Source organism: Mugil cephalus, chromosome 15 (genome assembly GCF_022458985.1).
Source record: "Mugil cephalus isolate CIBA_MC_2020 chromosome 15, CIBA_Mcephalus_1.1, whole genome shotgun sequence".
Taxonomy (NCBI): Eukaryota; Metazoa; Chordata; class Actinopteri; order Mugiliformes; family Mugilidae; genus Mugil; species Mugil cephalus.
Genome location: NC_061784.1, coordinates 12,465,734 through 12,480,086, shown reverse-complemented (window position 1 = coordinate 12,480,086; position 14,353 = coordinate 12,465,734). Strand labels below are relative to the sequence as shown.

The following is a 14,353-nucleotide window of genomic DNA, read 5'->3' as shown; positions in this document are numbered from 1 at the left end:
GGGTATAAACATGAGGAGGAGGAGGAGTCAGTTCTGTTGATAGTGTTGCGATAAGAACAAAACAAAAAAACCCAAAAGAGATTAACTGACACATTTTAATATTAGGTGTGAAAAAAAAAAAATCCAGTTTTTATACTCTGATACTCTGTGGGAAGAGCGACACTGTTTCAGGCTGAATCACAGCAGCGCTGCAGGAGGACACATCCTACGAAGTGGCAGAAGTGAAATGATCACAAACATTTAAAATACAAGGAGTTGAAATATGAGTAAACTTAATATAAAAACGAGCCTCCGACAGGCTGTCGTGGATGTTTGCTGCACAGCGAGGTTCTCAAAAAGAAAAAAAAAAAAAACACGCCGTCAGATATCGTTGCTAAAATCAACAGCGTGGGTTAAAACGCACTAACGCGCCGCCTCGCAAACACACGACGCCGTGGAAAAAAACAGCCACCGTTTCTAACGCCGCGCACCGTCCACGCGGCACAGAGTCGTAGAGTCAGCAATACATTAGAGGCTATCTACAGGAGCCGAAATACATAGTCAGCCGGTCATAATACAGCACGTGGAAGAGGCGGTCAGCAGTAACTCGATGCTTCTTAAATCCCCCCCCCTCTCTCTGAAAGTCTGCAGTCACAGGTGTGTTTACTGACAGATGTGAAGAGTCTTAAGGTTCAAACAGAAAGAAAAAAAAAACTGTCTTTATTCATTCTGACGCATTCCATACAAAATTAAATTTTCCTGATTGGCTTGGCAAAGCGCTCTTTTTGGCAACCGCTGGCGAAACGCCACCAACCACGACGGGAGAGAGGGCGGACCGTTTCCCCTCTGTCGGAACCATTCACGGATCAAACTCAAAACCAATCGCCAAAAGTAAAGATAGCAGGACAGCTCGCCTGTCAGTGTCTGTGTAGGTCCATATCCTACGTGAAAATGGCCATCAGATACTTTTTTTTCTCTCTCTCTCATTGTACTGACTTTCTTGGTCTAATGTAGAGTGTTAATCTGACTGCACAAAATACTACGGAGCCAGAGCAGAGCGGCTCGAGGTGAGTATTTAAAACATTTGGTGTGAGATGGGCAGACAGGAGAAAAAGGGTTGATTTGAGCCATGATACCAGGATGTTTACTGTAGCTACAATATGAGCAGGGAGGGGGGGAGAGAGGTATGAATGAACATCAGCTACAATATGGGGGGTGGGGGGGTGGGGGGGGGTGAATGAACATCAGCTGGATGGAGTGGGCTTAACTTAGTTGTTGGGAGGAGGGAGGGGCTGATGGGTTGCGGGACAGAAAAAGGGTTATCCAGATGACGGAGCAGTACAATGGATGAAGTCATGTACGGGGGGGGTGTAACGACCCCCCCCCCCCTCTGTGCCCTATCGGTCCATTTCATCCAGCAGCGGTGTGGCGTCTCCGGCGATGGACATGGGCGTGCTCTCGATCATGGGGCTGGGCGACGGCCGCGGCGTCATCCTCTGGGCTTTCTTCCGGCCTTCCGCCTCTTTCTCCTTCAGCCACTGCTCGGCCATCTTGCCCCAGTCCACTGCGGAGGCGTTGCTGCCGCTGGGCCTGCAGAGGGGGGAGGACAGAAGGGTTTTATTCGACAGCGTAGGAAACGACTTATATTTTACATGATGGAGACTGTAACTTTAGCACCACCTAGTGGCAAAAAACAGACATTACTGCGTATTGCGCCACTTCAGGGGCAGCGGACGTAATTTAAATCAGGACAAATTTCCCCTCTTGCACTCACTTTGGCTGCTGTTGTGGCGTGCGCCCTCGGGACGAGGTGGAAGACGACGGCGTGCTCGACGAGTGGCCGTGGTGGCTGCCGTGGTGGCTGCTGTGGTGGCCGTGGTGCTGCATGTGGCCTCCGTGCGGGTGGCCTCCGTGTGCGTGCGAGTGCGAGGACTGGGGCGTGGAGCCGGGGTACTGCGGCGTGCCCAGGGCCTGCTGGCTCGGCGTGGTGTAGGAGTAGCTGGGCGTCATCATGGGCGTCGCTATGGGCGTCGCTATGGGCTGCTGAGGCGTAGCGAACACCTGCAAAGGAGGGGGAATTGATATCGAATACGGAACACACACTTGGATGTTAGCTACATATCAGCTGGTGCAAGTGGACACCTGCAGCCTATAAAGAATTAATGCGAGGCCTCTATTTAAGGAGTCGGCGGCGTCGCCAACTTTTTAAAAACCGCCCTTACGTGATAAGCAGACGAGCTCCCCCCTCCTCCTCCCGTGCTGCCGCCGTAGCCGTACTGGCTGGAGCCCCACTGTGCAGGGGTGGTGTTGGGGTTCTGGCCCTGGCCCGTGACCGCGGCGATGGCATTGAACATCTGAGAAGTCATGTTGCGTGGGAGGGCGCTGACAGCTCGCGTCAGGTCTTGGCAGGAGGGAAAGGAATACATTAGAGATTAGTGAAAACGTACTATAACTCAGCGTGTGTTTGTTTGTGTGGAAGCGAGAGCGGGACTCACCTGCGATGTTGATGTTTGCCGGGGTGGCGTTCAGGGAGGCAGGCGTCCTCGTTCGGCTGCTGTTGCTAGGTGTGATGCCTTCGGCGGGGGAGAACAAGTTAAATAATCGTGACACACACACACACGTAACACACACTACAATGTGTAATGATTTAATACCTGGCACGGGCTCTTGATAATGGTCCTTAAACCAACGGAATAGTCCGTTAACTGTTGGAAATATCTGTGAGCGGTAGCGGAAACCGTCCGGGGTGATGGTCACGTACTCGATTCTGAGGGAAAAATCGAAGCAACAAAACTGATTAGGTTTTATTTTATACGTACCTAAAAAAAAAAAAAACAGGAATAAAACATGTCTTGGCAGTGGAGCTGTTGTGTGGGAGTGTGTATAAGTAGTGTCGTGAAAAAGCTGGAGCAGAAAGTGTGACTTGACTCATGAAGTATCAAATTTGCTAACATGAGCCTTGGTAGTAGCTGCGGACTGTTGCCTGTCACCATATGTCGCTCTGATTTGTGAGTATTTTCAACAATGAATGGCTTCATCTGCTGATTTTACCGCAAGCTGAGCCCCCTTTGATCTTTCCTACTCACCGTGGTTTTCCTCGAGGCTGGTAGCCCAGTATGAATTTCCCTGGCAGGTCTTTACAAGCAGATATAAAGTAGGGTATGAAAGTAGGCTTCTCTCTCTTTACCCTGAGCAACGTCTCCTCCATTTTCTGTCAGAGAACAAGAGAAAAGGAGGCGTGAGTGGAGCAGCTCATGGCGTAAACAAGCAACAGAGTTCTTGAGTTGCGTTTTCCCACAGTGAGAATAACACAGTAAAGAGGACAGAGAAATAAAACGGATACCTCCTTGCTGCCTCCGTTACACTCCTGGAAGTACTTGTGTCCCAGCAGATCTCGGGCGAACGACGCCATCGGCTGAATGTACCGAGCGGTGATTTCATCCAGATCTTCAAATTCCTGCAAAGAATCAGACGCGCTCTTTAAAAGGCCGCATTACATTTTCTGTTCGTTTGATTATGAAGCGTGTGATAATAGCAAAACAGAGGAGAGAAGGAACGACTTACTTCATTATTGATCCAGAGAGTGTGCCCTAAGCTGAACGCGTTCTCTTTGCCTTCTTCTCTCACATCCACGTGTTGATAGATGCCGTCAGCCACCTAGAAGACGAGACTCAGCATTAGACCTGAACACGTTGCGCCTATCAAACGATTCTCATTCATATTTAATGACATGTTTGCTTTAAATGTCACATCTTAACTTAGTCTGGTCGTTTCTCACCTTCCATGTGACCGTGAGGTGATTTTCTCCTTTGCTGCTGGGTCTGATGATCAGATCTCCCTGGTCCAAGGTCTCCATCATCTTCTCTGCCTGGTTGAAACTGATGTTGTGGAAGTTGGGGTGGGCGATCACACGCTTTATATACGCTAAGGAGACAGAGACACTCCAGAATAAGTAAATAAATATTTGAATTTGAACGTTAATTCAAATTTCATGAAGGGATAATTCCCCCAAAGGAGAGCAGCTTCATTTTAATTCACTCCTAGTTGCGTCGTTATACTGACGTGTTCGCTGCTGTTTCTTTTTGAGCTCCTCCTCCTGCTTCTGGTCTTCAGACTCGGTGTCAAAGTCGTAGTAGCTGTCCTTGGGCAGCTTCCACTCGTTGGCCTTGTCCATCAGGTCTGAGGTGCGGCACGTGAGGTCGACGCTGAATTTCTCAATGTCGATTTTCATGATGCGGCAGTGAACTGTCATTCCCACCTGGAGGAGGAGGGGGAGGAACAAACAAGAATTACACGAGCGCCAGAAGAGAAAGACACAGGAAGGACAGACAAAGAAAATACAAAAAGATTTTATTTTGCAGGTTTAACAGACAGTAGCTGGGTTTACATATATCCAGACATGCACAGCGATATATACTACAATCAGTTAGAAGCCCAAACCGACTGAAAACGCTCCATATAAACACCTTCACCTGAACATACAGGCTCAAACCGAATGAAGTTTCATTTAGGTTCACAGGGGTAGAATATTCCTTTTCCTGAACCGATCAAAAGTCATGTAAACGGTGAATCATTTGAATATTGAACTGTTTAAAAAGGTGGAACAAATTCAGAACCACTGGAAAACCTTGAAGACCGACTACTGTAAGGCTAACACAAAAGACAACACAAAAGTGGAATCAAGCTGTTGCTTTAGGAATAAAAGTCTAAGAACAATAGCAACTACTGTGCTGATTAGAAGAGAGATCAGTCATGGGATTATTTTATAGGATTTAGATGATCCAGATCCACACTCTATTTCAGAAGGTGGTGGTAATGCACCTGAAAGTTGTTTGCCAACCACCATTGCAAAATAAAAATAAAAACGTGACTTTTTCATCAATCTGTACAAGTCACACGTCTGTATATTGGCCGTTCCAATTAAAAGTAGTGGTGCATGTAAACATCAGATTGGAAAAGATCACGTCACATGTAAACAGCTGACCTGAAACCTTCAAACGGAATGAGGAAAAGTCTCCACGTGAACCCAGCTAGTGACGACAACCAACAGCGTCTCACCTTGACCCTCTCCTCAGGGTGTTTGACCACTTTGTCACTAAGGAACTTGGTGGGAATGAAGCCCTGGACGCCGTTATCTAACCTGCTCCGCACTCCAATGGCCTGACCCGGACATGAGCCGCTGTCAAAGTGATTCCACACCTAAAGCAAAGGCACAGAAACAAGAAGCAATGAATTAATAAATAAAACGACTAAGCTAAGCAGAAGATGAAATCTCAGGTCTGGTATGTCTGGTACCTCGCTCAGCTCAGGGAAGTTGTCCTGCTGGCAGAAGGGACACTGCCACAGGCCGGTGGAATCGTTACGGATGGCCTGATCGTAGCTCTCCCCCTGAGGCCGCCGGTGAGCGATGCCAGTCACTATGCTGGTGATGAGCTTACCTGGAGGAAAGGCAACACATTTCAATAAGTGAACCGGCTGAACGCTGCCGGTTAGGAATGAGTTAATTGCTTTATATACAAAACTACAACACATGTGAGTCATCACTGAGAAGTGCCGCGTTATTACCGATATAAAAGGTCTCTGGAGTTTCCTTGGTGAGCAGATTGAAGACCTCCTCAGTGTTGGGAACTCTGTAGGGAACTCGGAGGTCTTTGTACCTGCAGCTGAGCTCTGCGCGGATGTCGTACAGAGTAATTCCCTTGTTGCCATAACCCTGCATGCACAAAAGAAGGAAGGAAAAGATGAGTGGCTGTGAAACGTAAGGAACATTTTGTTGTCCAGCTGAAAAAACAACACACTGACCTGTCTTTCGAGCTCTTCAGCGAAGGCATCCAGGTCCAGATCCTTGAGACGTTCTGGGTTTTCCAAGATCTCCTCCAGAGCTCCGGCCGGGTTGGCATCTTCTGCCGACTCATCATACTCGAGGGCGTCCACAGCCATCTTGCGCGCCCACTCGTACGTCTCGGGGTGAACGCGAGAACCGTCCAGCACCTCGATGTAGGAGTCCGTACTGCGAGGAGAAAAAAAAAATGATAAAGTTGGTTTAACGTTACGCTAAATTGCAGATCACAGCTTTGTATTCTGGAAAAGATGACGTCTGAACGCGCTACCGACCTGTCCCCAAGTGACGCAGTGTCGATCTTGATGAAACCGGCACAGTTGATGAAAACTTTCGGCCCCATGTGACACATTGTGACGAGCTGCGTTCTGTTTTCCAGACGAGTGTTGTTCTGTTTCAGAATCTGCTCAAAACAAAGCGGTTGTAAGATCAGCCGGTGAGTTATTTACTAATCTGATGTAGTAACACAGATACGCTTTCTATCAACAACACAAATCCATACCTTGAGAAGGTGGGAGCCCTTCCTCGGGCCCAAACCACAGACGTATTGGACCAGGCTCTGGGTGTGAGGATGAGCAATGCCCCTGTTTACATCCACTCCGACCTCATTGACGCGGTTGATGAACTCACAATAAAGAGCATTAAGCAAATCCTCCTTCACCACATGCTCCTGAGAAAGAAGTCGAAGAAAATCACAGCAGTGGATTTAAAAGATGAGCTTTATGAAGCACTTTACATCATCAAGTTTAATTTTAATAACAATCACGTGGCAGAAGTAACAGATCTTATGCTTGATGCATCTAACCAACTGGGCAGAAACACAAATACGTGTCTTCAACCTCTCACCTGCAGGGGGTGCAGCTTGAGGCAGAGAATGTCCTCGTCAGTGCTGCAGACCTGAGCGTACTCCACCAGGGGATCCTGGATCTTCCTGGCTATTGACACGGCCTGACGCAGCAATGGAGGATAATCCCGAAAATCCACCTTCACAGAGAGAAAGCAGGTGGTCAGGAGAAAGTGAGCAGCAAAACAGTGGGAGGAAGCAGGACGAGGACACCAGTGGAGACCATCACCATCCAGGGCCTGGAGGTGGAAGTGGTGGACAGCTACAAGTACCTGGGAGTCCACATCGTAAATGTCCACAGCAGTGATGATGTGGACAAGAAGGGTCTGAGCAGACTCTACTTTCTGAGGAAGCTCAGGTCTTTCAATGTGTGCAGTGAATTACTAGAGTCTTTCTACCAGTCTGTTGTAGCGAGCGCCCTGTTCTTTGCTGTGGTTTGTTGGGGGAGTAGGATCAACAAACTGATCCGAGTGGCTGGACATGTGATCGGTAGGGATTTGGAGTCATTTGTCTGAGTGAGGGACAGAAGGACGCTGGATAAATTGCTCTCCATGATGGACAATCCATCCCATCCTCTTCACCAAATATAAGAGGGTCAGAGGAGCTCATTGTCCAGTAGACTGATTCAGCTCTGCTGCGACAGAACTTATTTTATTCCCTACTCCATCCTGCTGTATAACAGCTCATCTTTCTGTAACAATTTAGCTACTTTGATCAATTCATTTCCCCTGTGTCTCCCTTAAGTCTAGTCTAATTCTACGACAGTTGACATTTTTTTTTCTTTACCTCAGACTTCTTGCTGTTCATGTAGAGCGTGGCCAGCTCATTGTCAACAAGTTCCACTCCCACGGCGGGCAGAGAGGACTCCTGCTCGAGCTCGCTGATAGTCCTCTTGATGTCCTCCATAATCATTTGTGCATCTCTGCACACAGAAAGTTTTTTTTAACATCTCAATACCAACTCCAACAAGTAAATATCTTCCAGCAAACACACAAAGAACTCAGTGACTGACCGGTTTTCTCCAGCGACAGCTACCACGTGGGGTTTCTTGCCGGACAGGAACTTCTTGAGGTTTTCAATGTCATGGGCCTGCAGAGGACACAAACGTGAGTAAACGTCTCAAACATCGACATAACGTAGTAACGGAGTATAGTTATGTTCCCAGCGTGTACCTTCTTCTCTCTCTCATCCTCCCTGAAGGCATTCCTCCTCTTCATGAAGTAGGGCAGACGCAGGAAATCCACGACCTCTCCTTCCCCGTTGATCAGAGCGCAGAAAACCGGTGTATCTCTGTCAGACAAAAGTTATTAGAAACAATGCATCTGAAGTTTGCACCTCCTTCATTCTTACGTTTTTAACTCAAGCTAATGATAGATCCGGAGGATAAAAGTTCTGTGGGGGAACATACCTGCTTGGTGCATAGGCTACACCCAACACCCGAATGCCTTTTCCCTGGCTCTCATCCATCAGATCATCATCTTCCTCAACCTGCTGATCTGGCCGATAAGGAGCCACCTTGAGCCAGTTGTACAGCCGGCGACAGCAGGACTTTAAAAAGCAAAAGGAAACCAAAGAGTTCATAATGATTTCTCTGGTTAAAAAAACAACAATTAAACTAAATATTTGAGGATTTGTGCTGTGTTGATTAATGCTCGTCATCAACTCACCCTGACAATGCTCTCTTTGGCCTCTGCAATAAGTTTGCTCTTGAGTTCCTTGGCCATCTGAGGGTAGAGGAACTGATTGAGAGACCTCTCTATGGCCAAAGTTCGCTGCCTGTTCCACTCCTGCACCTGGTGACTGAACTCATCCCTGTAGTAGAACTGTTTGATCTCGTCAAAGTACGTCTGGTCCCCAGCATACCTGAGCAGAAGAAGAGGAAAATGCAGAGAAGCAGGAAGCTGCATAAATATCACGAGTCATAATTCATAATCCGCATATTCTCCTGACAAGGGTGTGGATAAAAAAAAAAAAACTGCAACTTAAAATTTAAAGAAATTAAACTCGGGGGACGTATCCTACTTCTCAACTCTTTTTTTCCTCTAGGTTTCTATACAGATGCTAAAAATGGGACAATTAGTCACATCAAAGCCAGTGGTTGATAAATGTCCAAAGGCCAAGAAATGAACATCAACTGAAAAACTGTGAGTCATTTAAAAGTTTTACTTTGTATATGTGTGCTTTCCCCTCATCCAGTTGAATAAAACTGAGCTGATGTGGCGTGCAAACTTCTTGTTTGATGTCCCTTGAGTTAAACATGTTCCCAGTCATTCAAGAAACCAACACCATCAAAAAAATGTACTCACCCTTTTACCCCTATAAGGTCTATACAGATGTCAATGGAAAGCAGGCCCTCGTCCTCTGCCAGGCATATCTTCAAGAACTGTTCCCCGTTCAGTTCTTTGACAGGCTTGTTCTTAAGATACTTAAAGGAGTAGGCGTAATGCGCCTCGTCTACCTCCTACAGAAGATAAGCAAACGTCAAGTCTCGATGAGAAAGGTGTCTTTTCTTAAGGATCAGATGTTTCTTATCTGCCAATAAATGTGCACATACCTTTCGGCCCTTCTTTGTGGGTTTGATGTTGATCTTCGCCCTCTCCTGAAAGGTCTGTCGAAGAACGTGTCTGACCAAAGGCTCCCGAGCGATCTGCATGGCGACCATGTACCTGGTTCCTTCCAGCACTGCCTCTGGAGTGGAGAACTGACTGCAAACGTAATCCTTGGCCAGCTCTATGGGCTCGGCGGGGAACTGCTCCGTCTCGTGACGCTGGTAACTGTCTCTCAGATTTTCACCGAACTGTTCCGGAGTTAATCCAAACTTCTTGGCCAAGCCATCTGCGGGAAGGAAGAAACAGAAAAAGAAATGATGCAGCAGTGATAATTTAACACTGAGGTTAAGGTACTCGAGGTAGAACAGGAGACTAACCCAGTCCAACACTCTGACAGATGCTGTACATATCCCTACGAGATGCCAGCTTAAGGTCTGGTCCTTTCTGTTCTTCTTCTTCTTCCACCTCCAGTTCCTCCTCTTCACCTAAAGTGGGAGTCGTGGGGCAGCTTGTTAAAACAAGGCAAACAGCGGTAAGGGTTTAATTTCAGACCACGATCGTCTAATAAACACGTCCATCTCACCATCCTCTGACACTTCTTTGATCTTCTTGAGCCTCTTCTTGCTGGCTTTGGCAGCATTCTGCATTTTGGGAATGTCTCGACCGTAGTAGAGCAAAAAGTGATTGTACACATCACCCAGCTCTTCAAGAGTCTGCACATCTTTCAGCCTTTACAAAACAAGAGAATAGATTTGTGCTCAATAAAAATACATCAGTGAATAGCATGGTTTATGGTAACGTACAATTTTTGCATATGTTAATTTCATCCGGTTATTATTTGCTCATTAAAATCACGTTTTCTTCCCCCTGCCTTACGCCTCCAGGTTTTTCCAGACATACCTCTCCATATCAGCAGTGTCCAGAGGACGGATTCCATCGGCCAATGGTTTGTCAGGGTCAGCAGAGATTTGCTCGAACTGATAGGACTGCATCTTCTGAAACAGGCGGGTCAGGTTCTGCTTCCTGGTCTTCAGCTGGGTCCACTGGTGGGTGGAAGATGAAACGTTATAGTTCAAGAAAGCTGAAGCTGCATTCGTACGATAAGACGATGAAAGCAAACGACTGAGCGAAGTCCAACTGTTGTTTAACTAATTGGAAATTCCATTACTAAAAGATTAGGTGGCAAGATATTTCTTCTAATTTGGGGGGAAAAGAAAACAATACCTTTTCATCCCACTGCCACACTTTCCACAAGTCATTGATATTTAACTCTGGCTCCACATATTCTTTCCTGTAGAAAGCTATGAATGGAACCTGTAAAAAAAAAAAAAAAAAAAAAAACATAAGACGGAAACATAAGACGTTTTTAGAACGTCACACTTTATGAGACATGCTGACAAAGATGTGAAGGCCTGACATCAAACGCAGGCAGGATGAAAGAGAGCTCACTGTACCTCAAACTGTTGATTCCTCATGAAGTTGAGAGCTTCTTTGATCTTGGCAATTGTGCTCGGGCCTTTCCTGCTGAAGTTTGTAGTTGTTCCTCTGTCTAGATAATCTGTACTCTCCTGATGATGGCACAGAAAATGCAGATACATTTTTGTAATGATACAGTATTAGTGATGAGAGTCGTAGGTGTCGTTCGGTATTTGTGCATTTTACTGTGTACGTTCGGTAAATGGGAAGAGGTTGTACCTGCATGGAGATAGTAAGAGTGGAGAAGCCATGTCTGAAGATCCACTCTGCTTCCTCTTCCAGCTCGTCGTCCTCTGCAGGTTTAACAGGGATGGATCGCAGCTACGAGACAAGGGTGAGGAAGAGGACATCAGGCAAACACATAACAAACACGTCTAAAATACATTAACCTGAAAACACACGTCTACACACCTGGAACCTCTCTGGCATGTCTGTAGACCGGATCTCGTTGTCCTGGTCCGTCATGTGACTGCTCTCCAGCTCACTGGGCTCATAGATCTCAAAGATGCTCTTCCTCCCCTGTCTCCTCTTGGTCTGTTTCTTTGGACGGTCCCAACTCTCTTCATCTTGATCCTCCTCCTCCTCCTCACCTTGGTCGTAGGCGTCTGCGTCAAAGTCGGCAAAGTCGAAGTCCCCACCGAAAATCTCCTGGGCCTCCTGCAGGGCACTGTGGAAAGATAAACCAAGATTAAAATGCAAATTCTTAAAATTTGCATTTCATGTTGCATAGTTAACAGATTATACATTTATATTTTGCACTGGTGGTAACACTCACGCGTCTGTGTATCCGGAGAACTTCTTCCCTCTCTTTTTGGTGATGGGCTGGCCATCATCATCCACAATAAAATCATCTATATCTGTGGAACAAAATTGAAAATTTGAAATTGAAAGAATGTTTACATTTCCAATCTTTTATCATCTTTCGATGGATATAACAATCTCTAGCCAACCTGACTCCTCGTCCTCTCCTTCTTCATCATCATCTGGGCGTTGGAGGGGCTCGTCAACAGCCTCGCCTTCCTCCAAGTCACCGTCACCGTCCCCGTGGAAGATCTCGTCAGCGATCAAGTCCTTCTCATCATCGTCCTCTTCGTCATCATCCAGTGTTTTTACACGGTCGTATTTCTTCTTCTGTTAAATAAAAAATAAACAGGTATGGTGTCAGTACAGCTCGCTTAAAACTTTCAATTTCCAAGAATAGCATGAAATTAAAGATGAGAGACAATTCTTACCCTCCTTTTCACTTTAACACCCAAGTTTTCCTCAATAAGGTCCAGATCATCATCATCCAGGTAGTCGTCATAATCTGAATAGACAAACAGTCTCAGTCAGAAGACACAATTTAAAACTCATCCTGCCAGTTGTTTAATATGCACATTCACTTTCTCTGATAATGAGAAAGATGTGAAAAAAGGAAGGAAAATCATACACCACAGCAGCCGAGAACCAACATCTGTCCAGGTAAACACAACAAACATTTGGTTGCATGCGACTCCGCAACATATGGAGCCAGCAGCAGAGGAAGCAACCTGCGGTTTGACCTGATTAACAGATACCAGAAGTACATACTGTGCCCTGCTGGCATTGGAAACTTTGTAAATGATTTTAGATTATATTGGTATTAAATTGTGGCCAAGATTCAAATTATGTTGAAATTTTACAATCGGAAAACTTGAAGGAAGATTATGATCAAGAAACTACTTCCTAAATTATCTTTTTTTCCTGCACTCTAATTTTGACTATTTGTCAAGCAACTGATTGAGCAAACAGATTCTGAATGAATCAACCCATATGATTTTACAGACAACACTAGGCTCCGCATTATAGGAAATCAATAATAAGAAAGAAATATAACAAAATAATTTTTTCTGATGTTATATTACACTAATTAATTACCCATTAAGACAACCTAGTACCTAGTTTTCAGGTCACTGCCAATCTGTCCATCCATCCATCCATCCATCCATCATACTCAAATAATAAACTGTAAACGACACAAAGACGCAACAACAAATGCAGTTTCTGTCTTAACCGTTTTCCAATTAAAAATTTAAGCTATGGTTTATATGTATATCTGCCACCCTTCAAGCAAATTGGCCATGCCATGAACTTACTGCGCTTTTTCCGACGATGCTTCACTTCTTCTTCCGAGTCACTCCCACCTCCACTTGCGCTTCTTCCAGCCTCTTCCTCCTCCTCCCCTTCCTCATCTCCATCATCGATTAGCCCGCGTAAATTTCCTTGCTCGTCCTGGTCCTCTGTGTTCTCTTCTTCCTCTTCATCTGTTGAGGAAAGGCAGTTAAGCGGTGCCGAACACAACTCCAAACTCATTCCCCGAGATAACGAATTCAAATCTTACCATCTTCCTCCATGAACCTCTGCGTCTTCTTGGGCTTTAGATCTTTCTCTTCAAACTCCTCCTCCGACTCCTCTGCCTCGCTCTCAATAAAGTCAGACATGACTGCTGATCCTGGGGACACATGCAAAGTTGCCATTAATAAACTAAGGTCAGCTTCTACGGGTTTCTGTCATAATTTTCTTTAATTACACCTATAATAAAGTTTAAGATTGAAAAATAATATTTCACTGAAAGTAATACACATACAAAGTTTAGTACTTTGTTGCAGGAGCTGATGAATGTAATGTCACTGGGGGTAATATTAACACTAGACTGTATTGCAAAATTGTCTGCAAAAGATGAGATTTTGCCTGTCTAAAAGTAATTACCTATGAAGGCCTGAATAGTTAAGCATATTGCGCATTATGTGTAATATTTACGTATCACACATTAAATTTGGAGGAAGAAAACGCTTACAGAAATGTTCGGTGTGTATTGTGTTACTGACAAACCTCAGCGATCCGTGTTAATAAATGAACTGGTGACTGGTTGTTATTTACCGTAGTTACAACTAACCTGATCTGAACTGACGAGCTTTAAAACGCTACACCTAACGATGTCGCAATGCGCATACACACACACACACACACACACACAACATGGGTTAGCAACCAGTCGAGTTATCTTCAAGCTAATGATAAAAAAAACAGCATCAACTGGTATCTTTAAACTAGCTGACTAGCCGATGGTCGACTACGTTAGCTGGTTATATCATAAATTCATATGAAGTGTGAATTCTGGGTCTAGCTGACGTTATTTTCTGTGGTAGTTAGCAACCACTAGGCTACACATATGCTAACAAGCAACCTTGTGGCAAAAGAGTCGGTATTTGACGATCGCCGTTCCTGTGAACAACGATACGGATGATAATTAATTACTTTTTAATACACAAACAGTTTCACCAAATTTACAGTTTTTAGAGGATTAAACCAAGGCCCCCAGGCCAACTTCGCAGTCCTATTCTCGGCTAGTTAATGCTTTAGCGTTTCAGTGCGTTAGCCTGACATTAGCAGGACCGACAACAACAGCCGCGAGCATCAGGATAACGTTAGCTCCGTCAACGCGGCAGGCAACGTATATTACCACGGTAAAAACCAAGATGGACACTTACACGCCCGAGTGCGGTGGTGTGCTCCGAATATAATCACAGCAATAACTGTTCTGTGTTGTGTTTTGTGTTTCGGAGCTTGCACTTGTAAAAAATGGCCGAGGACTAGCGGCGTGATGACAATTCCGGTATGCGGTAAGGATGGGAAGTAGTTCCAACC

The 14,353-nt window shown here is 45.4% G+C and overlaps 1 protein-coding gene across 1 annotated transcript; it reads right to left on the bottom strand.

The window, feature by feature from the left end:
• Window positions 1-670: 670 nt before the first annotated feature.
• supt6h (SPT6 homolog, histone chaperone and transcription elongation factor) lies at window positions 671-14,341 on the bottom strand. The gene is made up of 37 exons (XM_047606437.1): window positions 14,197-14,341; window positions 13,047-13,157; window positions 12,802-12,969; window positions 11,920-11,993; window positions 11,638-11,818; window positions 11,463-11,544; window positions 11,099-11,354; window positions 10,907-11,008; window positions 10,666-10,779; window positions 10,436-10,525; window positions 10,112-10,254; window positions 9,795-9,940; window positions 9,589-9,696; window positions 9,217-9,497; window positions 8,969-9,123; window positions 8,330-8,525; window positions 8,071-8,210; window positions 7,835-7,952; window positions 7,675-7,751; window positions 7,449-7,584; window positions 6,665-6,802; window positions 6,321-6,488; window positions 6,094-6,221; window positions 5,782-5,989; window positions 5,545-5,692; window positions 5,275-5,417; window positions 5,038-5,178; window positions 4,042-4,237; window positions 3,758-3,903; window positions 3,544-3,636; window positions 3,323-3,436; window positions 3,066-3,190; window positions 2,634-2,746; window positions 2,475-2,552; window positions 2,202-2,380; window positions 1,754-2,040; window positions 671-1,569 (listed from the first exon to the last, which is right to left on the bottom strand). Exons 2-37 carry the CDS (start codon window positions 13,144-13,146, stop codon window positions 1,377-1,379), a joined length of 5,265 nt encoding a protein of 1,754 aa, XP_047462393.1. The 5' UTR covers window positions 13,147-13,157; window positions 14,197-14,341; the 3' UTR covers window positions 671-1,376.
• Window positions 14,342-14,353: the final 12 nt, after the last annotated feature.